We start from the raw sequence: 27,496 nt of genomic DNA on the forward strand, positions 1-27,496 counted from the left end.
TTTTCATTCTTTGAACGTGTTCCATCCATTTATGTTTATATTTTTTAATTTTTTCTATTACTGATTCTTGGTTTAATTCTTTCATAATTTCTTCGTTTCTTTTGTGGTCAAATAGATTATACCTGACAGTTTTTCTCATAAACTTCATTTTTGCTGTTATTAATCTTTGTTTGTCTTTTCAATTTGTTTCATCGGATTGTCCGACTTCTTCAGGCGTGGGAACATATATGTTCCCACGCCTGAAGAAGTCGGACAATCCGATGAAACATGTTGCGTTTTGAATAAATTTAATTGTTATTCTAGTCTAGGTTATAGTCAGTATATATAAATATGAACATTATATATATATATATATATATATATATATATATAAAAAACCGCTTAGAAAGATTACACTGAAAAAACTGGATGAAGATGGGTGTTCTTGTAGAAAATAGAATACGAGAACACCAATCTTACATTAGCAACAGTGAATCTGAAAAATCTGGCTTGGCACAGAACGGAAAAGATGCAGACCACAACATCCCAGGGTCTGAAACACGCTTACTTCATCGGTATCAGTATAAATTTGAATCTGGTTTAAAGAAATCGCTGTGACTTTACTTTACTGCCTCTCTCTCTATCTAAGATATAGGAAAGTCTTATTTTAATCACACATCCGTATATATATTTTTAAATAACTAATAAATTATTAATATTGCAATATTTCCTCAGTTATACCATTGCGTTGTTTGATGTATAACAACGTCACGCGACTCTTACTTTGTCAAATCAATCCATTGTTCACAACTTTGTAATTAATTATTGTCGCCACTGATTATGACCTGTAATATTCAGGCTGGGATATATGGCCTTAAATAAATAGTATTACTCATCCCTTGTATTTTATCGTGTTAATTGGAGAAGCCTCTCATGGCACAAGTATCTCTTTAAACAACAATTGAAAAACCTGGAATACCATTCAAATATTTTGTACCGCATTTATCTAATGTATATATTTCATTCTGTTTGTTTTCTAATATACACACGCGCTACTTTTTATATTCTCATTTCAAAACATTTCGGCTTCTTTTAATTTTTAATCCTAATTATTTTTGCAAAAATAAAGTTATTTATTGGTTTGGTAATCAGCAGTTGTTAACCTGGGATTTAGTGTGACTTTTCTGTAAATATAAATATGAATAAACGGTGATACTAAATATATAAATAAACACTCCACTAAACATATAAATAACGGGGATACCAAATATATAAATAAATTACGATACTAAATATAAATAACGATTTTTTTTTACTTATAAGAGATAAATAATTTTGAGAAAATAAACGAATGTATTTAAAATTGTCATGGTATAGATTGCGTTGTGTATTTTAAATCTTGTTTTTAACATTAAATTTTATTTACTAAAAATTAATGATTACATAAGCGGATAATGGGCATGTTGAAATGATTTACAAAATAATAATAATGATAGAATATAATGAGAAATAAAATAAAATAATAATGAGAAAAAATATGAATAAACGGCGATACTAAATATACAAATAAATATCATATTAAAATAAATAAACGGGGATACCAAATATATAAATAAACAGCGAAACTAAATATAAATAAATAAGGATTTTTTTTACCTTGATAAGAAATAAATAATTTTGAGAAAATAAACTAATATATTTAAAATTGTCAGTGTTATAAATTGCGTTGTGTATTGATTTTTACATATTGTTCAATTCACTTGCCTGTTACAGACCACCTTGTACTTCGCGAACGCTAAGCATAAGCACAATGGAGAAGAAATGACGTTTGTGGGACACGCTGGCCAGGTTGTCACACCTGAGTAACGCTGTTACAACAAACAACCGTACACCCTCCGAAAACACGTGCCGGGTGAAGGCAAACAACGAATAGTCCGGTAAAGGAAACTGTGTGCAGAGCGGAGACGCTTGTGACATGGCGAGTGGTTCAAAAGGTGTGATCGCAGGTGTGCGCGGCAAGTATATTCGTTATTTGTATTTAGGATGAAAAATATTATTCGAGATGTGGATCTGAAAGTATGCCGTTTGTCAAGTGGTGTGTTGAGCCAACTACTTTGAGTCGTAATTCACTTAGCCGGGATAAAATTATCAAAGATGAACTCGAAGCGATATCGAATAATACGTTGGTGGGAGTTTTGCGGCAGCTGGCCTGTCTGGTCCGTATGGCCCAGCATGTTTTTACAGAGGTCAACACGGAATGCAAGTTGGTGTGTGAACGCAGTGAGAACTTAAAATGTAAATTAGACCGATGTGAAAAGTTGGTCTTGTCTCTTAATGCCAAAACTGTATCAGTTCGTAAGTATCATTTGATAATATTATCATATATATATATAAGTAGACAAAATGCAGTTAGTATAATGGTGTTTATATATATGTAGTATGCACAGGTGTTTATCGTTCGCTTTATTAAGTCAGATAATTGAATTATCTCGTTTAGTAGCTGGTATTTAAAAATATAGTTTCAGATTAAGTTCCCTACGTTCTTTTGCTTTTAATTTTGAATTAAATTTGGATGACATTTCAAGGTTTATGTGGACAGTGATTGGCAAAGTTCTCGTGAAAATACAAAATCAATAAGCACTCGTCAGTCATGCATATTTGTTTATGTAAAATAGGCACATTTCGTTATTATCGAGAAGACAAATAAGTAGTATTTATTTTCTTTCTTTTTATATATATATATAAAACAAAGAACTGGGATTTTTTTCTTTTCAGCATTGTATAAGTAGAGAATGTTGTCATGTCAACTATATGTTGTCACGAGTAAAGTGCGCGTTTTTAATTGTAAATTTATACATTAATATGAATTTACTTTTATGCCATTTTCAACTAAACAACTCATCGTCATTTGTTAATATTTATTCCATTTATTAATAAATGTAAACGTTGCCATATCTGTTTCAATGATTGCAGTATTTCTGTAATCATTTCTATAATGAAATGTTCTTTATTAAGATGGTACCCGGTGTGTGTTTTCTCATTGCTTCTTACCACTGAACTAATGCTATCTTGAAGATAAAACAAGGAATGAGTGAAGTTGGTGAAAGGGACAGTAATTGCTGATTAAATTGTAAATATTAGATTAATGAATTTTCAGTGTGATTAATTTAATTTTCAATAATTACCCTTCTTCGTTTAAAAACACCTGTAAAAACGCATCGTCATACATAATAACAAAGCGATTTCAATGGGTTTATTTTATTTTATTTTATTTTTGTATTTATAACGAAGTGTTGAAGTTGAGGAATCTAGGGAACCAACCCAAAACCACCAAGGGATCATCCCTGGGCACCGTTACCATACGCTACAAGAAACTTATAAGATTAACAATAGATCAGAAGCACTGCTTAAAATACAAAATGATTTAACAGATCACTTTCCATTAACTCAAGGATTAAAACAAGGAGGTAAACAACTAGTTTAGCTCCGATGCTTTTCTTGAATACATTATACAAAATCCTTAATAATAATAAAAAGCGCTGTGATAAATAAGTCAGTGCATTTGTAGCGTGCGTAGATGACATTGAACCAAACAGAAAGTAGAAGAAACAGAAGAAACATAATGAGAAAGTGGATATTGGCGTTATGCGCAGATGAAGGAATAAGTTGTGGAGGAGGTACGCTGTGTAGAGTATAATAGTATGGCTTGGACTTTGTGGCGCTGTCACGTGCAATAATAATAATAATAACGACAACATATTTAGAATTAGATATATTATCATACGACATAGGACTAAAATTAATCATTAACAAAATAAAATAATGAATAATATCAGGCAGAGTCAGTGAACCTTGAATTTCAAGAACAATTTGAATATTTGTATTAATGATTACAAGCCAATCAGGGTAGTAGAAATGCAGAATCGGATAAATATGGCCCCTTTTATTCTCTCTCGTCTGTGTCCAGGTCAAAAGAAGATACAAATATACAAAGCGATCATTTATCAAATTTTACCCTTGGATGTGTAATCTGGATTTTTACGTTGAAAGTGGAGGATTTGGTTTCTGCTTTTGAAAGGAAAATCCTTAGGAAAACATTTGATTCAGCAAATAATAATGGCCTCTATCCCTGTTTAGCCCAAACTGGAGAAGAGTGGTTTGGGCTAAACAGGGATAGAGGCGACAAATCTAAGAGGTCAATATTCGATTTGAAATGTGTAGCCATAGGAAGAACAAAAATGGTACAGTTAAAGAATCTCAGAGATAACTTTTGAATAATAACTTACATTTTGCAAGTGAATAATATCGTAATTTCTTTAGTGTAAAAGTTGTCAAATTCTTGAAATTTAAAATTTATCTCCTGCAATGATAGGAGCGGTTCGTTAAATAATTATTTACTGATTGTTTGATAATGATTAATAACGAGATATTAAATTATTTCAAAAAATTATATTTTTTACTCGTTAATTGGTATGCTTTAAAAATATTGGCTGCTCCTACTCTGTATTTCATTAAACAGATTTTTAATGAACTCTATTTTGTTAAATATATTGTGCATCTTTTTACCTTAATCAAAGAAAAAAATATGTTTTATATGAATATGTTTATAATCACGTGCATATTAATTATACACAAATAAGTAATTTTTATTTGTCATTTCTCTTGCTCATTTGCAAATTACAAACGCCCAATACCAGTTTTTTTTTTTTTTCTGACCAATCAGGGTTTTAGTTGCTTGGTTTGAAAAACCACGTAAGTTTTATTATTATTATTATTAACTATTTCATTCTTCATGATAGTTAAAATAATCATGGCAGTTCTCCGAATTTCAAAACATTATTTGCAAATCGTTTTTCCTCCCTTAGAATGTCCAAACCGACGATGAACACATGCATTAAATAAAAGTATACGTACCTTAGCTTTATCAACTTCAGAATAACATAACCATAATCCAGTCTTCTAACACACGGTGAAGTGGTTTTTTTTTTTTTTTCAATTGGTTATTTTTCTTTAATAGGTGTAAAATCGTACAAATTTTATAATCTCAAAAGTGCTCGATGCAGAGGAGTGGAATATATTGGAAGCTAAAGAGTGGCTCGTAAAAGTTCCATGTTTGATCTCTAGATCAGGGTTTCCAGATTGTATACGATATAAATATATTAAAAATAAAAATAAAAGTTTCATTTCGAGAAACAGAAAGTACACACAGTTTCTCATAACCTATTTTTGAAACTTTGCCGATGAAAGTTCGGGTTGTAAAATATGTATTGTAAGGAGAAGCATTGCTGATTACAAATAAGTGTAACAACTAATTCCGTAGGTACTAGGTGCTACGTAATTTTAAATACTGGTATTTGAAACATTTTTATGTTGTTCGTTCGTGTGTGTATGTGTGGAATAGAGAATAGCGACTAGAACAGCGGTTGACCACTCGCAGACCGCAAGTGATCCTTAAGTTCATTTTATATGGCCAGTCTAAGTTGTTTTAAAATCTACAAGCTATTATTTTTAATATATTTTAATTTTTTTTTCACCGTACAGATTGGAAAAAAAAAATAATAGTCTCAAAATCGAGCTATATCAAACTTCTTTACAGTCTATATTTTAATTACTCAAAATGAGTAGATAAAAATCACCCACTGGTTTGAAAAGTTACATAATTTCTCAACTTAATACGATTAAAAAAAAGTTCGCTAATTTAACGTTGAGTTGATTAAAGAAACAGTTCGAGTTTTGTGAGAGGCATGGAAGTACAGAAATCATCTGTTGGTTTAGCGAAGTCACATGAGCTTTTAAAGGATAAGAAATAATTCTTTGTTATTTTAGAGAAGTAAGTTGTATCTTAGTACAAAAGAAAATGATAAAACAATAATCATTTCCGATTTTAAGATTTAAGAAATTCAAAATAATATCTAATAAATATGTATATTGGTGCATAATAAATTTACAAATATTCGCTCTTTCTTTGATCTAATAACTACAAGTTTAGTCCCCGTTAAAATCCGAATTCTCGCGAATCAGGGCCACAAGTACATACAAGTTCCAACTCGAGGACTAATGATATTCATTGATTTAATCCACGATTTAAATTTCTGATTACTTAATTCTGTTTCTTCTTTCTTTCCTTCAGACTGATTTGAACCACAAGCAACACAACATCACTGGCTATATAAATTTGTTATAAAGATTTCTTTCTCTTTCTTCTTTGAGCTTTCACCAAATCCATGCCAATGCGATTTTTTGTAATTTTTTATTTTTAACATTATCAGTTGCTAACGCTCATAGTTATTGAAGAAATCAATCAAAATCGGATCATTACTTTTTTTTTAGAGTATATGAAAATAAAGTTTCTGAATGGTGTAAAACTGAGTGAAGTAAATCAGTGCTGCGAGAAACAGCAGTTCGTTGCCAGAATTCTGTTTATGGCCCTGTTTTCTTTCCCATTTCCGGACCGTTGACTTCTCAGACGACTCCTTACTCGTGACACATCACAGAACTTCCGATTCTAGGGCGATCCCCGAAAATCCTGGCCTCATGATAAGGTACAGGTGAGAAGTGGCATAGGTTTCACTCTGGTGTAGACATTGTTGACATAGCAGAGAACAAAAGAAAATGGATGGGTTTAAAACGGTCTTGGTAGTACAGGGGGTAGATAAGGGGGAGAGGGGGGGTATGATTTGTTCTCTGATTATAAAAATTGTGTTATATAACCAGAGAGAGAGATGTAACATCGAAAGGTTATTTCAACTGTTGATTGTAGGCAGCCTTCTGTTGCCACCAAGTTCACCCAGTGAGTTTTATTAGGGAAAAAAACAAAATATCAATAAAAAATAATAAAATACGAAACCTTGTATTTTTTAAAAACATTTGAGATACTAATAAATTAAGTTTAATTCACGAAGAAGCATCCTAATCGTAGTTTAAGGCAATTTTAAATTTAAATAATTTTGTATTCAGCATGCGATGATATAATTGTTATACTTGTTAATGAGGGAGGGAAAAAAGGAACACTGGAAAAGTGTGCCTATAAGCTTCAAAAAGTTAAATACGGCATTGTCTCGACATGCAATTATTTCCATCTCTATTTGATGACTTTTCACCGGCGATTTGCCTCGGTAATTACACAGGTTTAACTACCTCTTGGCTTTGCTATATGAACAGAGTTCTACTTTTAATTTGGGACATTGGTCTCGGCTTTTTGCAGATCGGTGACTTTTCCACTCTGTTTCCTTCATTTTTTTTAACCTGTTTTTCTGAAACCTGAATATCTGTTGGACACAAATTTCGTTATTTGGCAGTGGTGTTTTAAATTAAAAACGAAGTTCTTATTGGTAAATTTAAATTCGTAATCGTTCAATTTATGGCATTTTAAACTCAGCGTTCTTTTCCATGTAAAGTGTTTTTCTGAAAGGATATAATTTTTTTCTTTTGTGTGTGTGTGTCTTAATTAATAAGATTTAAACTTTCATTCATATTACTGTTATATTGTTTTGTCTTGTTTCTATTTCTTTGTTTTTATTAAGATAAAAGATAAATCTCAAATTTATCTCATATCTTAACATTAACTTCAATTATATTGGTATCAAGACGTTAAATTATCTTTGAGCCATACGCCCACCATTCTTTCAAGTGTTGACTAAACTAAGCGCGTAATAATAATAAAAATAAATAAATAAAAGTTTTCTCCATGGTCATTTTTTTTTTTTTCATTTCTTTAAAAGCCACATTAGACAGTCGAACTCGAAAATAAACCGTAAATATTTTACTCTTTAAGTAATCTTAGGTGGTCCCGGCACAGATTCTGAAGGCTAGAAAGATCTCAAGGTCTTCAATGGCCCATTGAAAGCTTTGCGGGAGTTTGAACTGCAGTTTTAAAGTGCGTTTAAAATGCATAAGCCCTTGATAAAATGATTTGTTCATTAGTGTTGGAAAGAGCTTGGTTCATATCCAATCAGGGGCAGCTCGTGGCTTGAAATTGTGGGGGTGCTGCAATTTTCGAAATATACATACACTCTGTAAGTACAATGTATACGTGTTTGGATAAAATATCAAAATTATGGTAAAAATTTAGAAAATTAAACATGAAACAATATTGTTTATTATCGATAAAATTATACAATTTTGTATAATTCAAAATGACTTAAAAATAAAATCCATTATCATAACCCCAATAATGTTCTAAAATAAAAACTATAACAAATGTTATGTCTTTAATTGTAATGTCCAAATATTTATAGAGACGGAGTAAATACGATAAACACTAGAACACTCTACTACTGGCGCAAACTGCATATAAACAACAGTGGAATTGAGCCACGGACAGTGCCACATTACGCTAATAGCTCGCATCTCACTATGACGTGCATATGCTTGCGAGCGTGACAATATGACACTGTGGTAAACACAGTGCTGCTAGCATCCTTCGCCCTCCTAAGTGCTACAAGATGGATTTTTATTATTTTTTATACAAAATAAGAGAATTGTATAGGATTGTTGATGATAAAATTAAATATTACAAGCAAATATAAATAAATTAATAAATATATTTATATATCGAGAAAAATTGGGGGTGCTGCAGTGCCTATGCACGAGCCGCCCCTGTATTCAATATAGAAAGTGAGAAACCCTTATAATGGCTTTTAAACTAAAGGTCAGTAAGTCGGTCTCATACCAACTAACTCACAAGTGTAAAAGTTGTTGTTAATCTGGAAATGTGGGTTTTATAATCCGAAGAACAGATAAACAGGCAGGGAAAAGACAATTAACTGCACTGTAATTATACACTAGCCTTATAACTGTCATGGTTTTGGCCTTAATATCAACCAAAACAAATATTCGTCTGCCGTAGCATATGCGGATTACACTTTGGTTCTGGCTAGACGAAGTTTAATGAAATTTGGAATTTTATTAGAATGTCTTCAGTCTTCATTTTTAGTTTAAATTGGACCATTCTAGTTGCAAAATCTGACGAAATAATTTAAAATGACAGAAAGCGATCAGGAATTTTACTAAATTTTGTCGAGCTCAGTTTTGGTTTCATTCTAATCATTTTTAGGAGGAAAATTATAAAGAACGATTTGATGCAATACAAAGTTATATGTTAGCAATAATAATAAATAAACGGTATAAACATTAAACTGGAAACGACTACAGGCTAAGTGCTGGGATGACATCACTATACAAGAATGCATTGCAAAACGCCCCGATTTATGATTGTTTCGAATCATTTCCATACTTGCTTATTTAGAGCTCAAGGAAATGATATCTGATTGATATCGTAAACATTTGCACGTTTGCAGTCAGTGTTTCGGATTTAAGAGATCACATTTCTTTTTGCTCTGAAAAGAAAAAAAGAAAAGGTTGTTAGTGTACACAGGTACACGCAGAGTTTCTTGGAAGTGCAGGAAAGTCTCATTGAACCGTTTTCAGGGTTATCTAATAATTTATAACTTCCTGTTTGGACCACCTGATAATTTTATCATTGCACGAAGTTCACAGTATCCAAATTATGGTTTTATTTTCTATTGTTAGCTTGCAAAATGCTTTCAGTAGTGACATAAAATCTCCCAGGAACACTTTTCACGAGAAACATAAATTACGAAGTTCTTTAATCCAATTAAAAGTGATATAAATTGTTTCCAATTGTTAATAGCAACAAAACTAGACTACCAGGTTAAGCATTGTAATGACTAGAGACTGGACTTGTGAGTTATAAACCATTTCCCATCAAGGTTGCAATTATTTTATTTTATTATTATTTTTTTTTTTTTCCGTCGGTATTGGAAGGCTATTATGTTTCACCTTGCCCGGTTATGACTAAGTAGAGAGAGTAAACACTTCATTAAAGCTTTGATAAACTTTATTTATTTTTAACGTACTTTTTCTCTCTCCTTAGTAGTATTTTAGTTTAATGAATAATTTTTAAATGCGTTTCGCAAAACGCGTAAGCAGCTATTTAAGTGTTTGGTCTGTCTCTCCATATACTCCACTTTATATGGACAGATTTTAATGAAATTTAGTATTGTATTTGAGATGTTGGAAGTTATTTTTTCCGCTTGGTTAGACTATAATAAATTTAGTTTAATCCTTTATCCAAACAAAGTTTGTGCCTGAAGTATCTTCAGGACTGAAGCAACTCGTGGTAAAGGTGGACCAAGCTCTCATCACTCCTTGTCTTAGTATCTCCCATAATACAAAGCACATCTCCTTGCAGACATGTATAATGCTATGCATTAAGGGAAGGGCCACTACCCAGACAGGTTTCGAACTTTATTGAGGTCTCATCAGTGGGAGCCAGACCCAGAGGTGGTGATACTAAAGCAGAAGCAATGGAGAAGTTATATTTACCTATACGAGTGGCCAAAATGTGTCTCACCTTATTATTAAATTACTCCATTGTTTCCACCTTGGTATCACCACCTCTGGGTCCGGCTCCCACATGATGAGACCTCAATAAAGGTCGAAACCGGTCTGGGTACTGGCCCTTCCCTTAATGCATAGCATTATACATGTCCGCAAGGAGATGTGCTTTGTATTATGGGAGATACTGAGACAAGGAGTGATGAGAGCTTGGTCTACCTTTACCGCGAGTTGCCTCAGTCCTGAAGAAACTTCAGGCGCAAACTTTGTTTGCTTACACTTGGATAAAGGATTAAACTAAATTTATTATTATTGTATTTGAGATATTTTCAAAATTACGTTGAGTCAATTTTGAAAATTGAAAAATGCTTTGAAACGATACAAAAAGTATATCACATGTAATTTTATCACATTTTGTTTTGTAAATAAACTGGATTACGATTCATATACCAAAAATAGCTGTACATTTAGTTGCTGTGATAATACTATATAAGAATGCTGTTATGAAACTTGCTCGCCTTTTTTACGATTTAAGAGACGGGTATCTAAAAATGCATAATCTGGTTTAATACAAAGAGCAAGTAAGTTAAATACTAAACATTTCCAGCCGGAAGTATTTGTATTGAGTGGACCGCTTCTCATCTCTCTCTCAGTTTCTGTTCACCAGTATGGAATAGCAACATCTGCTTCCACTCTACTACCATCTTCATCTAACAAAATAATTCTTCTATAATCTCATACAGAAGTGGCAGGATTTTTCTTTCGATACTTCGATGCAAAATAGACAACCCAGCCGAGAAACATACTGAATTAAAAGGCATACATAGCCCAATCACAATATCCTCCTCCAAAACTCGAGATCTCAGCCTTATTGCTTTGGTGATTTCAACAATAACTTACGTCACTGTTCTTTCCCTGCTAGCCACATAGTGACAAAACTTCCTGAACTTTTCATGCTAAACTATTCCTCACACATTTCTATATTTCTCTCATAATCTCCTTTTCTTTCTTTTTTTTGCTATCTCTCTCTTTTTTTCCCTTCTTATATTTCCTCAGACGGTCTCCTGAATCTATCAGGAGACCGTCTTTTTCAATAAAGATCGCACGATCACTTTAAACAATAATTTTACTTTTGTTTGCAAACAAGATGAGTTAATAAAAGTAATTTTAGCAACATTAGAACCAAATTGCAATTTTTTTTAAATGAAAATGAGTATATAAAGATACCAGCACACTCTTTATCCTTCCATCATATGCTGTTTGAGGGAGTTTAGGCTAAACATTCCAGCAATTATTTTCGATACTAATTAAAGAGAAAAAAATAATCGAATATATCTTTTCCCTGTACAATTCGGTAGTCAAAATTCCTCAATTACGGTGAAGTAATCGAAGCTAAACTAATTGTATCTAAAAATTTCATCGTTACTTCCTGATCTCTAACAAATCCTTACTTAAATTAGCTTGTTCTTTGCAAAAGAAAGCTCCGCAGTTCCCATATACGTGAACAGTGTTTCTCCCATAATGATGCTGTTGGCCTTAACAAATTAATACTACTTGTTTTTTTTTACACCTTTTATTTTGATATTATTGCATGAAATGTGCAAAATCCTCAAATTATGCTTTTTTTTTTTTTTAATTTTTATTTATCGAATGTGAGAGAAAATTTTCCCGCCTAATCTTTCGAATTTGAATGAATCCCACGTTAGGGCGTATAATCAACGTATAGATTTAAAAAAAGAAACGGCATCTCTCAGTCGGAACTACGGTATTCAAGGGAAAATGCGGTTGCTCCGATAGCTCTTTTATAAAAAGCATAAAAGAAGGAGAGGCCCCTGGGGTTTCTGATGGGGAAATTCCGCTATACACCTAACATGGTTTTTGAATGCTGTTTGCAGCACATGATGGATAAGGCGAGAAGTTCCATTTGATTAGCCACAAGGATGATGAAACCTTTTACAGTGTGCGATCAAGACTTTTCAGTGAAAAACAGCCTCTCCGGTTGCTGGGACCAGGGTGGAATTTATACTAAACATTGAAGTGAGATACAAAGATCCAGTTTGCTGTATATATGAAGTTTTTTTTTTTTTCTTTCGTGTGTGTGTGTGTGTGTGCGTGCGCGCGCGTGCTGTCCGATTTAACCTAAAATGAACAGTCGTTTGGTTTATCTAGGTTATATCAAATGTGCAGATTCAGAGAACTTAAAGACCATTTATCGAAACGACCCGCAACTGATACCCACTGTTCGAAAGTAGCACAGTGAAGTTTATAGAGAGCGATAGCATCTTCCAGCGGAAATGGTATGGCTGCCATAACTACAAAAGTGAGAGAGATGTCAACATGTGTGTGTGTGAGAGAGAGAGAGAGACAGAGAACGCAAGCTACTTCCTTAAGACCCATTTAGATTGCTACCATCTCTTTTATCGAAGCTGCTTTCGGCAAAAGAGAAGCTACACATCTCTTTTATCGAATCCTTACATTTAGTATTTGGTAATTAAGCAGGCAACATGTTGTGCACTTTCTTTATGATAAGTTAGAATAATTTGCTTTTCGTAGTTCGCTTTTTCTATACAAAACTTCAGCTATCTAAGCCGCGTTAAAAAAAAAAAAAAAAAATTCTCTCTGTGTTTCCGTCCTAGTTTAAAGCAAGAATTTCTGGTTGAGAGCCAAGAGTTCAGCTGCTACACCCTCCTAGAGGTCGATGTCTTCCTTAGCACTTGGCATCGTTTTTGAATGAGCAAATTATTTTAGCAGCGAACCGTTACATTTGCTTACCGTAATTATAATGAGAACGGAATGTCAAGGTTACTACTCCTCCCTCCCCCTCACGCCCTACACTCACACATACTCATCCATCCCATGGGATGTGGATGCGTGTGATGATTTGGGGATTTCCATTATGTGAAACAGAGAAGATTTGTTTCCGAAGATAGCACACAATAATAACAAAACTTCTCGAACAGCAGAGCGTTTTTTTATGTATTCTATTTTTAAACTGTTTGTGTAAAATAGATTACAGCGCTCGGTTTATAAATTCACCCTGTTTTGAGAAGTAAAAGTAACATTTTTAGTATACTCCATCAGTTAAATAACCTAACGGTTAAACTTTTTTTAAAATCATTTGACTATCACAGACATAGAAGACATACTGTACATGAGCTGGTGATATTCAGAGTTTCGCTCGACAATAGAAATGATCCCCAATCATACAAAAATGCTCAGCCTCACAATAGTTAGCCTGTATATTATCATTGTTCATTATCACAGCATTTTAACTCTTTACGTCACCTCATGTAGCTTCATGATATATATTAAAAACAGAAACAATCAATTGCTGTTCCGTTATTGTTGTATACTTACACAGAATACATTAGAAACATAGTTATATATAAATAAAAAAAAAGTTACATCACGAATGTTAAAACTATTTTAAAGAACATAACAAGAAGATACAAGTACATTCTATAATTGGAATACATAGAACTTTCGAAGTTACTCTTTGCTCTGCGTTTTTATAGTTGACATACCAAGAATGAAATATGTTGCAAAAAACATGTTTTGTTAGAACTGTGTTAAAATGCCAACATTTTATCAAAAGTATTTTCTTTTAAATATATACATGTTGATATTAAACAAATTTTATATTGTGGTATTCGAGAGCATCCTAAAAACGAATGAAAAACAACAATGGAATATACATTGATATTATTAAATAAACACGTCGAAATTAGTCAAGTACTGCTACATTATCTTGTGGCATAACTCAGACGAAAGTTTGTTTTGAATCAAACGTTCATCTGAGTCTTTCTATCTTCTAAGCGCTTTAAATGTGCACGCGTAATATTATATGCTTGTGTAAATGGAAACTGTCATCTTCTATTCGTCATCGCTGAGAAATTAATTCCGAGTATTGGGTGTTTCCTGTTACACGCTTCTTGTTCGATCGCAGAAAGCCTGCAAATTAAGTATTTTGACAGACATTAAAAAGTAATCAGTCAGCCTTTAAAAATTATAGTTTTTTTTCTTTCTTACAGTTGAAACATATCTTAAAATTATAAATGATTGATATAAATGAAGCTGAAAGATGATCTTCCCTGCTCATACTGACTATGGGATTTAGTAGTATAATAACATAGTACTCATAATCAGGAAATGAATATTTAATTACTATAAATTGGCTTAATGTGTATGACTAACCAAATACTTTTAAGAACTGTGTGACATTCTCTTAGTAACGCTGACCTATAACACAGTTCAAGTTCTTGTGTTTTTTGATATGCATTTTTTTCCCCCCTTTCTTCCATGGCCTTTGTCACGAGGGCAAATTCTTATAAATCAATTGTCTAGGTAGGCCAAGCTCTTTCTTACGAACAACAAGGCCCACCGTACTTTTTCTTCATTCTCATAGCACAAAAGGCTGGGATAGTCTTTGGTGGCGTCATCTGCTACCCAAAGCATGTCTGTATCCAGCCTCGCGGGTATCGACCTTGAGTGACTTCGCTCTGCCATCTGTTGCACGTGGTTTGTAGTGCAGCCATGCTCAAGACTTCATGCCAATACTGTAATTATGATGCAGTTTATAATGGTGAGTGCTAGTAATTTAACTTAGCTGTGAATTAGCATGAAAAACATTATCACTGCGTCGGGTCTTCTTTAGTGTGTTCATCTTATTAATAATGGAAAATAAATAATAATTTTTACGATAGAATATTGCATCTTCTGAAGGAAGCTTATCAAAAGCTCTCAAGATTTAATTATTTAAATTCCTTGTGTGATAAAAGCATTATTTTTTCTGGAGTTTTGTCTTCTTCAGAGTGATCAAATTACTAAATATATTGTAATGAAGAAAAAGTTCATTCGAAAATATTTTTTTTTGTGTTTTATTTTTATATCAGAACTGAATTTGCCATAACAGAAGTTACTGAAGAAATCGCCGATTCTTTCCGACAGTTTTCCCTTTTATATAGTCTCAGGTAGTTCGAAACATCTGAAGAAAGTTATACTATCCCTCTCTCTTGGAACTTCAGCCAATCCTATTGACAGTAAAAACGATTTATCTTTTTTGTGTGGTGATCTCGCTATCGTGAATAGATTTGAACAGGCATTGAGAATTAAAAAAAAAAAAAAAAAGTGAAGTATAGGCAGTTATTCCGACAAATAGGAGCTATAGAAATATCTGTAGAATTTGTATCTGATTCAAATTAAGTTGGAAAAAAAAATTAAGCAGTTCTTTCTTCGTTTTATGGGAAACGTAAAGTAGCAAAATTTCTTTTATATCGTAAGACAGTTTTTAACACGAAATCTATTTTTAAAAATCACTTTAATGCTGGTGCATATAACCGCACTTTTTTAATTACTCGATTAAAATGTTATTATTCATTATATTTTCCTCTTGCCTCTAACTTAAACCTCGTTCGAATATTGAATGCTTTTATATGGAAATGTTTGATTTTCATTAGTCTTATGATATGAAACTGCATAAATATTGCTTGTTCCCTAAATCGTAACGCAAGATGAAGGGATAGTTTATATGAATTATAAGTTAAAAACTTTCGAGTTGGAGAGAGCATTTAAATTTAACCTTCCTTCCAAATCCTAACAAATTTATGTAGTTTCCTATCCTAAAAATGACTGTGATTTACCTGTTTATTATTTTTTTTTTTCTCCTAACGTATAATTCATCCTTTATTGCACGATGTGTTCATGAACAGAGCTTATGAGTTGCTTGCAATTTGAGAATCTAGAAACAGTTGAATTTCATCTGTAATTTGATCTCTAATGCTAAATGAATGAACAAATGGAATGGCTTTCCATGTTGGTCTTATCCAGTCCATCCCGCTACCCATTTGAGAGAGATCGACTTACTAATGTTTCGTGCACTACATGAGTTCGTTATACTCCTTAATGACTGCTCTAACAATGTTTGGATTGAGGAAAAAAACTGTATGCACTATTTTCCGGTTTCGGACAGTATTGTAATACATTCCGAAATTTATTACTGGATATGTAGATAATTTGGGCAGCAATAGTAGGAAATCAGATCGGTAAATACAATTAAAAATAATAAATAAATAAACAAATGAATAAATATAATAAAAAAAAAGAGAAGTGTGCGGTTTTGCATGCCAAACTATAACACCGGAATCATTGTTCGTTCGAAATACACCTTGCTGTCTTCCGGAAGTTTGTAAATCTTATTCAAGCGGGGATAGGTTTGAATAAGAGTTAAAGCGTCTCATAGTGGAGAAGGGGGTCTTCAAGCATCACAAGATCTTTCGCTATGTTCATTCAGTTAAAAAAAAAATGAACGGTGACTCATCAAAAGGGAACTGATTCCACTCTTCCGCTTCTCTGATGCATGGGACAGAATTTAGATAGCACCGACAGAAGCCAGAGAAGATCATTATTGAGCACTGTTAGAAGAGTGTAATTTATCTATTGTGTGCTGTCAACGGCATATTTGTAAACCTCTCTTCTTCTTCCCCCATCCCACGAGATAATGAAACCCGAGAGCTTAGGCATACTAACTCTCATTATTATCCGCTGCTGCCTTTCAAGATAAACTTTTCATTGTATAATTAATAAATGCGACATCCTGTCTTCTCTACAAGGCCTACGTAGTGTTATGTTTTCTGAATCAGTAATTGTCTTCGTTTAAGAATTTTTTTTGTTTATTCTTTAAAGATGAATGAGACAAGTAGCTTTGCTTTTTTATGCAAAATAAATTTTACATAAAAAATTTATTTACATAAAAAATACAAATGTTAATCAATAAATTGAATAGTTATTTGCATACTTATACTAATCAGTTCATCAATATTTCTAAACAGACTTTGATAGTTAGCCTTCTTGATTTCAGATACTAGATAATAATCTAATGTCTTCTAACTAATCGATTGAAAGTGGAACTGGGTTAGGCTGTTTACAGTTGACGTCAGTTTCCACGAAATAAATGTTTCTATTCCACTTGCGTGCGTTTCTCTTCCGGATTTTGTTGTGCGAAAGGAACCTCCTCGCGTGTTTGATAGTTTTCGAACTGACTATATATAGAACTTTTTCAAGCCAGCTCAGGCCTCTAGTATACATTTCAACCGTTTGGTTGGAAACACCTGGGTTTGAACCAGTCTATGACGTAAAAGCAAATGTGGATTATTTTTCCGCTGATTAAACACCCGGGATTTCTCACCTTTTGAGAAACTAATCAGCTCTGCTGTTTTTAAAATCGTAGCTCCAGCCAGACGGGCACCCACAATAAGTCCTTTGTTTTAACCATTGTGATCAACACTGTTGACGATTACTGACAAGCAGCGTACTTAAATAGTTGCTTAGAACCTTGGTGAAACACATGACCAAGTATTTTGCATATACGTTGCGTAAGTAACAAAAAAAAAGGAAAAAAAATAGTGACACATTACAAGAGCTGCAGTTTTTTCCTGCACTGTTATCTGAGCTTCAACTGTGTACAGTTCATCCAACTCGTGCATTAACAGTCGCGCGCAGAAGGGATAAATGTTGCTGATAACAACTCTCTGGTAAGATATGTCAGACACTTGCAATTTGTATTCCGTTCTTAACCCTCAGTTTTTTTATACATATATTGAAAAAATGTTCCTTCACCCAAAACGCATTTTTTATTCAATTTATTTTTTTGACATACGCGTTTAAACCATCTAATGATATTTCTTTGAGAAATCTGTATTTATTATACATGTATTTTTATTTTATTTTGTATTTTTTGAATTTTCCATATTTCGCCAAGTTAGAATAAGAATTCAAGAAGCGGAGAAATTTGAACTTTCAGTGCTATAAAAAATTCATATTTCCTACTTTGAAAAGGTAAATTATATTTTCAAATTATATCTACAAATTATATGATAGAAACAGATTCCGTGCCTAAATAACAGTTAGCCTAATTCCTATACCTACATGACAGAGGCGTAACGATAACAAGGTCTCGGGCCTTGGGAAACTCCAGAAAACAATACTATAGAAAAATCTATAGTTTTTTTTTAATTAGTTTATATATGATTATCAGATATTACACGTGAATAACATAATCCACCATATTATGCTATATGCAATATTTTAAAAATATTATTTAATCGACACGGAGTTCCGTGGAGTCCCAGGACGACTCATCTTGGGAGGTCATTCCACACTAACAATACTACACACTCTATTCTATCCATTAACTGCATTATTCCTTCATAAGGGCTGAGAAATGAAGTTAGAGAACAATTTCAGAATTCTTTAAGAAACATTTCCAGAAACCACTTGTTCAAAATGCGTTTCCTGTGTTAGAAAAAAAACAATATCTTCTGAACAATTTTCGGAATTTTTCTGAAGTGAATTTTAAGACGACATGCTACTCACCTGTCTCCCTCAAACAGTTTAAGAGAAATGAACCTCAAACATTCTACTATATTTATCTCATTTTTACTTCTTCTTCTCCCTTCTACGTGTTAGGCCTACTGACCTGTTACAGAGCTATCTTAAGCCCTTCTAAGTCGTACCCGTCCCGAGTATATTCTATGGCTGTAACTGTGTGTGTATTCACGCGACCTGTTTGCAGGAGGAAAACCGCCAGATAAACTCGGGAGAAAAACCCTGCTGTCCACGCCCAAGACCGGCTGACTTGGCTATGTCTGAGAAAGATCCTTAAGCTGCTCACATCGGCGACGGGAATCGAACCCAGGACACTCCTTTTCGAGGCATACGGCTGCGAAGCGCATAGCCACTAGGCTAACCGCGCGGACCTCATTGTTACTATAACTGTGAAATAACTTTTTTTCTAAACCAGTTGTTTTGGAATTTGATACCTTTTAATTCGCCTGCCTGCGTGGTAAAGTGGATGCCCCTCCTTATTTGTTTCCAAAAGGCTGTAGCCTCGAATTCCAAAGTTTCCATCATCTTAGTTATTGGAGGCCTGAAATGGCTTAAAAAAAAGCATGTTTAGTCTATAAAACAGGATACATGAATTATCTAATTTTCAGCACAAATGTGTTTATATATATTCCCAATTTTTCACAGACAGAATTACCATTTTAAAATATTCAAGTTAGATACTCATTACATCGGTATTCTCTCTATTTGAGCAGCAGCCTTCTTCCAGAAAAGTGTTTAGACATATTAAAATGATTGTATTTACATTGAGAATAAAACCTGCAATTCATTTCGAGATTTGAAACGCGTTGCTGTCTAACATTGCAGCGATATTTAAGGCGCCATCCTTTCTGAGTTCTTGAAAAAGTTGCACGCGCCTGTAAAAACATTCTGTATTCTTTTATTATGAAATATGCTCCCAGGAATTTGTTTGTTTTTTTTTGTACTTTTTTTGTAAAGTTTTTGTAAGAAAAAAAACGTAGGTGTGACATATATTACTGTACTTATTTTCATCGAATGTTGCGACGACTAAAGAGAATGTAATTTTAAAGAGAAGTATATTTAACATAAATCGAAGTGATAAAGTACATCTCTAACACTGAAACAACATTCATTTTATCTTGCATAAACATTACGTAAGTTTATCTAAGACTGTAATCATGAATCAGGTTTTATGGAACTGGCACACATTCTTAGCTAGATCAAGTGATTTTGACATACACTGGCGTTGTTAGAGAACATTAACACTTAGATACGCCATTGTCGAAACACGTTTATGTAATCTATATCTATATCTCATACATGATCAGGTTTAAATACAAACGCGCGCGCATATATATCATTATATTTTATTGAAAAGTGACAATCCAGATACCATTACGCGCTCACACGTAATGGTATCTGGAGGATGAAGAAGGATAGCGGAGTTATCAAAGAAAGAGGATAAAGGAAGTGAATTCTACATGAAACATAATTCCATGCGAAGTGCTAAATGCACTTCCACTCCCCTCTTTTTATAAGGCTACAAAATTTTCCGTGTTCTGTTAATCACTAACATACGATTTTTGAATCAGAATAAACACGAAGAAAGAAAATTTATAGAAAATGCGTTGATCTCCAAGCAGGCCTGTTCTTACCCTTCTGCTATTTGGCCATCGCTCATCTATAGTAACATAAGTTAATTACGTAAATGGAAACTGGTCTCTCAGCTTTCTCTTGAAAAATGAATTCTACACCAAACAGGATCGAACATTATTATACCATTTATACGTCACTTAGAAGACGGGAAAAGTTAAAAACTGTTCTCAAACTGTTGATGAAAGTTTTTTTATTTTTCATTCCGTCATTAATTGGAATTGATGCTTCCAGTTTGGCAGACTGTGTACGGTTTCATACCTATGTCTAATAAATATGACATCAATAATATTTATCACCGAACCAGAGTCACCACGTGTCGAATGGTTGTCATTCTCTCGTACACCAGAAGTGCTGTAGGCAGACAGTTTTAATTAAGACTCATTACCATACTCCGACAAAAACCATACACAAATACTAGAATTGTTCCTTCCATAACTGTAAATTTTAACAATGTTTAGCTGTGCAACTATAGGTTTAGTAACAACCTTTCGTGGGTGGTAACCACATGAAAAAAAAAAGAGCAAAAGCAACCACCTACGCAAGTTCATGGCTTTCACAAGATCCTGTCATTCTGCTCAAATTGCACGTGTAACAAATGCAGATAATTTCATGGGACATCACTTGCCATCGTGTCATTGTTTCTGCCATACAAGTGAAGCTCGTTTCATGGGTGAAAAATTACTTTATTTTTCCCTCATCGACCGTAAATAAGTATTCATATATGTGCACTCTCACCAAAGCGCCCGCATTGTACAGACCTGAAAAATCGTTCCAAAAATTTCGAGATTATATAACAAGTACTGAACTAGTTTCAATTTTCACTTTAATTGTTCCCATTACCGTATTTCATATATTTGCATTCTATAAAAGAAATATTGAGCATTACTAATACGAAATGTGTTCATATGTACAATGTATTTGGTATAAATTAAAAAAAAATCTACTGAATTAATTAAAAACAAATTATTAGTCTTCCTCAACTATATATTTTATTTATATTCAGATTAAAATCATTTGTAAAATATGAAAAATAAGAGTCATTTATATCCGGAAGAGGCTCTGATATATTACTTGCTGGAAATGCTTCCGATTTTTCCTCTATGACGTGTGTGTAAATACATTTTATTTTGATTTCTCACTGATGTCTGGTTTAATTTACTCACATTTTTAATTTAAAAGCTTTTGGATTCGTAGTTTAAAGGTTGGTAACTTAATTGAACTTATAATTCAGTTGTCATACCTCTGTTAACTGTGATCGTCGACCTGGTGAATGGCGTGGTGGGGTATGAGTGACAACTTTTGACAACTGTCAGTTTGAATTCTTAGCCTTCCTTTTCGTTAAACATTTCCTAACAACACATTTTTCCTCTTCCTTTGATTAACGATTTGTTGAGTCGCTTGTATTTCTCTTAGATCTCGTACTATTTCAGAAATTTCCAGACAATCCTTACTATGCGCGTAACAGGAATTTTCTTTGTTCCTCCGAAGGTTTTCTTTACTCAGTCTGCGGCTTTTTAAAGTAGCAGCAGCTCCGTCAACGGCACCAGCTGTCGTCAAGCGGTCAAAGGTTAGAAGTAACCTTGAACTGCATCTTTCATCGAATTTACCGAGCCTGTAGCTACTGGTTTAAGATTTAGCACACTTGGGGAGAAAAAAAGCGCGAGATTTCGTAGCACAAGCAGGTGGGAGACTCCATTTTGTCCTCTTATTGAACCCGAGCTGTTAATTACGGTGCTTTTCCAGTGTGATCATTAAATTGGAATTCACACCCTAACGATCCCTTTCGATTAGCCCATATGTTTTCAGGAACATTTATTAATTTATGTCTTTGTTATACTAATATGGTGTTCCCCCAGAGATATGACTGAACTGGTTTGATCCAGTTTGAGCAGTTGTTTTTTTAAAATCACTTCCGGTTTACCAACCATTTGATATATTCAGATTATGAAGCTTAATTTAACAAATTGTTTGTATTGCCTTACTGTTTGATTTTCATTTAAGCGATGGCAATTTGGACAGATACTCAACTCTGTTCAACGAAGTATAACAAAATATACAGTCGTATATCAAGTTTCCAAGTAGTATCTAATACTACTTGGAAAATTCTAAAGCAGCCAACTTTCAATGTTGAATTCACTATTCAGCCCCATTTTCTACATATGAGATGTTTTTAAGGTTACTTACTTTTTTAGATCAAGTAGGTAGAGCAGCCGATGAATATCTCGTTGAAATCGGTTGAAGGATGAGATCTGGAGAGTGATTTCATTTTCTACGCTACTTCCCTTACAATCGCTTTCAGAGGATTTAGTCAAACGTTGTGAAAATCGTTTGAACGATACCATCCATAGAGGTATCTGCTAAGGAGGAAAAGAAAACGTTGCCTTTTTTTTTTTTTTTTGGCCATTTTCATTATTTTTAAAATACTCTAGTTCCTTCGTTAATTGGATATAAACTTGAAATTTGGCAGACTGTCTCTTTTTTTAACAGACACAAATGTATTTGTGTCTGTTAATTGCATGCGTCCTTTAACTGATAAAAGACCTTACAAAGTCGCCTAACCAAACGCCAAATCTGGCGATGTTCAGTTACCTTTGCTCTTCTGGGGACAATTAGTGAATCGAACAGTAATGGCTTAGCCATTACACACACACACACACACACACAAAAGAAAGTATTGGAAAAGAAAATGACCACATGTAAGACAGAGCTAATGTAAGGTACTGTGATCACGTAAACTGAATGGTAGATAAAAATAATTAGGCATTTGAAGAAAAAGTGCAACCAAAAAGACTTGGAGGACGATCAAGAACTAGGTGGAGTGATGCGGTTAGTAGTGTCACAGAAGACAGACGTAGTAAGAGGTGATCAAATTGGAGAAGTGACGATAACATATTAATTCGTTATAATGTGGACAAAGAAACTATGAGTGAAATATCGGATGAATTAGATTATTATATCGGATTATGTGTCTCTTCACGAGGATATAACATCGTAATTTTCTGGATTTATGTATTTTTTGAAATTGTTTCGATATACATTTCATGTAATGGTGATGACCAAAAAAAAAAAAAAAAAAACACCGCTCCTGATTTTCGAGGTTCTCAAATTCAAATTTTCTCGTAGACTTGACTTGGCTATTTTAATTTGAATATCAACGAATAAATTGAGTGAAAAAAGTCTTCAGTTGAAAAAAAAAAAAAAAAACGAGATCTTCGTCATGGCACGAAAAAATCTTTATAAGAACTTTTTCAGTGAAAGGCTAACTCAGTTAATTGAGTTAGCTGGTGTTGTACTAAGGTAGGAGGTAATCAGCTTGCCTGTTTTCCTCCTGAGAACATATGCAATTAATAAAAGTACATTTAATGGATTGAATGGAGTTGAGTGGATTAGGAAGCGGAATATAAAGTGGCCTTCCTCGGTGAATTCTGTCCATGGAGATTACAACTCATAAACAAAAAAAGAGTACTCGAAACTTTATAATTCTTTAAATAGTGGTTATGGTTATAATTTTGCTGATTACTGCTAATTCACAAATGATAGTTTCAAATTACTAAAAAATTGCTTCATAAAGATTTTCCTTATAATCTTAAAATAATCAGAAACTGAAGTAACTCTTCGATTCTGTTAAAAGGCTGTGGTTTCTACTTTCCAAAGCTCATTAAATAGAAATGACAATTTCAATTAGTGCATATGCAATTGTATACGAAAGATTCGTACTAAAAAAGGTAAAATGAAGATTTGCCATCTTCATTTTACCCATTGCCATCGCTGAGACCCGATATGAGTGGCTTTAAAGTAGACTTTGCTCTTGTTAGCCCTTGAACTTACGATTTCACATAACAAACTACACATCATAGGTATTTCCCCCTGATACATTGACTTGTGAAATATGCGAGGATATATTTAGTTGTTTTCTACATAATGCGTAGTACAAAGTACAGAATACCTTTTAAAGGCTCATGGATCTCCGTTTGTAACCTATGAAAATCAGGATAAACTACGTGGATATCTTGTACGGTTTGTGAAGAACGTACTTTGTTTTTCAGTCTGGTTTATATGTATTTTGTTTCTCATAGGTCCTTTATAGTGACTTTTTTTTTGTCTGTTTCATGCCGATTTTGGGCTTTCGTTGGTTAATGTTTTCAGATAAAGTCAGATATTAGACTGAGTAGTTTCTTGAGTAATTCTTCAGATTTGACTCTTTTTTTTATTTATTTATTTTTTATTTTTTTTTAATGAAGACGTTTTTCAAGAGTCAGGTAAGTAACCAAGCCAAGTACTATAAAATTACTGATTGCTCTTATTATAAGAAGTATTAAGTCTCAAGTTCAACCTGCTGTAATTCTGGTTCCAGGTTGAATATTATTCCTTTTCGACGGAATCATTTTGCAGGTTGCAGCGTATGACATTTGATACATCTAATTAATTCATTTGATTAAATAATTAATGAAAGAACTGGAATACTTTGGGGAGGAACTATAAAGCGTCTTTCTTTCCTGCCTTTCTCCTCAAATACTTCCTTGCATTTCTCCCCTGAGAATTCAATTCAGGCGAACCAAAATAGAGTAGAATACTCCAAACACCTCTACGAGTTTTATCTTTCTAGCGATTTCGACTATTTCTTTACTTGGTTTTTCAATTAAAAATATAATAATAAATAAGTGATATCTCTATGTCAAAAAAAAAAAAAAGTTACCGTGATAGTAGGTCCCTCTCCCCACAATTTAGAATACACCATTTGTCTGATATTAAATTATTGTTGTAATTGTCTAAAAATGTAAATGTCTCCTGTGAAATAATTCCAGCAATAACAATATATTTTACAAACATTAATAAAAATAATATCATCCAAGTAATTACTTGTTATTTGCGATGTCAAATTTCTTTTTTCTCAGTATCTGCCATATGCAAAAAAGATGTTTATTTTCACAGAGTTAATGATAGATATTCTGACAATTAATAATTTACATTTTGGCTTAATTTTACTGAACAGTGTGTATATTCGATAGTTTTGGCTAGATGGAAGGTTAATATTTAGCGTTAATGTCAATTTTGATGTAGTCTGTTTGTAGTCAATTTTGATTCTACGGATAAATTCAATAGATTTAAATTGATAACTAAAAATGAATTAAAAGAACATAAATGTCATTCATTATTTGTAAGATATATCAGATTATTTTTTTGCTTTATTAAAAATTACACCTTGGTTGTAACTCCATGTGCAGAGTTATTCGGTTCTTCTTTCCCCATTTCTCAAGAATTTTTGTGACGTAAATTAGTTTCAAACGGTGGATGTATTTTACTATTTAACTACTAAGAAGGAAACCTACTTCTGTCGTGGAGACAATATGCCATATTCATATGTTTGCTCAACTGAAACTTTTTTGTGTGTAGAGGGATAAGACGTAAGCAAGTATAAATAACTAAAGTAAGCATTCCTAATAGAATATATAAAGGAAGCTTTATATTTAATAAAAAAAAATCTTCATTAAAAACGAAGATTTAAAATAAATAAAAAAAAAATTACATTTTAACCGAATTTCATATTTTATTTTAAAAAATATATATATATTGAGAGTAGAGAGTGCCCTCTCTTGGAAGGTTATTGCATTTTCCTTGAGGAAAAAAAAAAGTTCGCGAATATATGTGGAATAGAAGGACAGAGAGAAATAAAGATAGTTAATAAGCTGTATTACTTCAACATAGTTTGAAAGCGATTTATTGCTATAAATCGCTTTCCGCAGGGTACTCCCATGGGTGCAATTTCACCTTGAATAGAGCATTCGACATGTTCTTTAGAACGAACACCATTTTATCTCCGAGGAGTGAAAATCTAGGATTTTGTGCTAAGCTAGTCTTCATGGCCTGAATTATTCACTGACACGTGCTGGCTGGTGTATTATGGTCAGATGCCGTGGGATGAATGCGTGACAGATATCGATTTACTAGAAACAAGAGAAGGAAGTTGTCACATTGCAATAACTTTCTGTTGTAGTAACTTTTCTTCAATGAAACATTAATTTTTCACACTTCATTTGATTTTTAAAATTGTTTATTTCATGACACATGATATCTTAATAAATATTATGTATTACTCTTTATTATTTACTCTTATTGCTGGTAAGTTGTAATGGCAGCATTCCACATCAATTCCGAAGTAATATTCAGAACTTCTTTTTTTTTATATCTTCGGGTGTGCGTGCTGAGTGAGTTCTACTATCTTCAAAACAACAACAAAACACTTGCAGATTTTTACCTGCGTAAATCTCTTATATTCTAGTTTGACACGTAGTTTCAGAAAGCAGTTTGAAGGGTGATTTTGTGTTCCGTTAAAACAACCCAAACTGAATAAATTTAACAAAACAATTCAGTTATTCGATACAGGATATATGTTTGTAAAATTTTATTCTCTACAAATTGTGGTAATGTTATTATAATTAGTGGAACTTGCAATTTCGGCTCTTCATTGCAAAAATAACAACCCCCAATTCGCTTGGTGGAAGAGAGGCTGTCTGTTTCATATTTGATTGTTTTTTTGCGCATCAAATTAGAAGATGCTGCAATTTTAGAGTAACGGGATTATCTTTTAGTGTCCCTTCTACGCTCTCTTTATCTCTCCATCAGCTAGCTTGAACCTGGAACAGCTGCACTATCCTGCTTGCGCCGCTTTAGTTAGACTTGCTAAGCAAGTATTAAATTATTAAAGACTGAATTTTGAATTTATCTCATCTTCCATTACCCTAATGGCCTACCACGACCTGACTTTTTTTTATAAGATTAACCGACCTTGGACAGGGTGGTTGCTTCTATCTCCATTATCTGAGTCACATGTTTTCTAGGCTTTTTTTTTTCTTTTCTGCTTTTTTAAAACTAGAGTTTCTGGGTGGAGAAAAAAATACTGCATGCTACTGGCTAGCTTACCTTCAATCGAAAATTATAAATGTTTTTATATCCTAGATTGGAGTGCTCCATCACACAGTTGCGAGGAGGAAGCAACATTTGCCAGTCAATACGAAAGACCTGTGTTCGAATTCTCTAATCTGACCTCTAAAAGGGCATTTCAACTGAACTCAGCTAATGAGTCTCTTACAAACATGGAAAGGTTTTACTGCCGAAAAATAAAGATAAACCACGGAGAACA

At 33.2% G+C, this 27,496-nt stretch overlaps 1 protein-coding gene across 1 annotated transcript in view; it reads left to right on the forward strand.

The window, feature by feature from the left end:
• Nucleotides 1–1,965: 1,965 nt before the first annotated feature.
• Nucleotides 1,966–27,496, forward strand: part of LOC150094280 (uncharacterized) — a 146,380-nt gene continuing 120,849 nt past the window's right edge. The window contains exon 1 of the mRNA XM_090411969.1: nucleotides 1,966–2,334. Coding sequence (XP_090268095.1) covers nucleotides 2,058–2,334 — 277 coding nt within the window. The 5' untranslated portion in view covers nucleotides 1,966–2,057. The remainder of the gene's footprint in view (nucleotides 2,335–27,496) is intronic.

Source organism: Typopeltis vanoorti, chromosome 22, assembly GCF_054136105.1.
Source record: "Typopeltis vanoorti isolate ZY-2024b chromosome 22, IOZ_Tvanoo_1.0, whole genome shotgun sequence".
Lineage (NCBI taxonomy): Eukaryota > Metazoa > Arthropoda > Arachnida > Uropygi > Thelyphonidae > Typopeltis > Typopeltis vanoorti.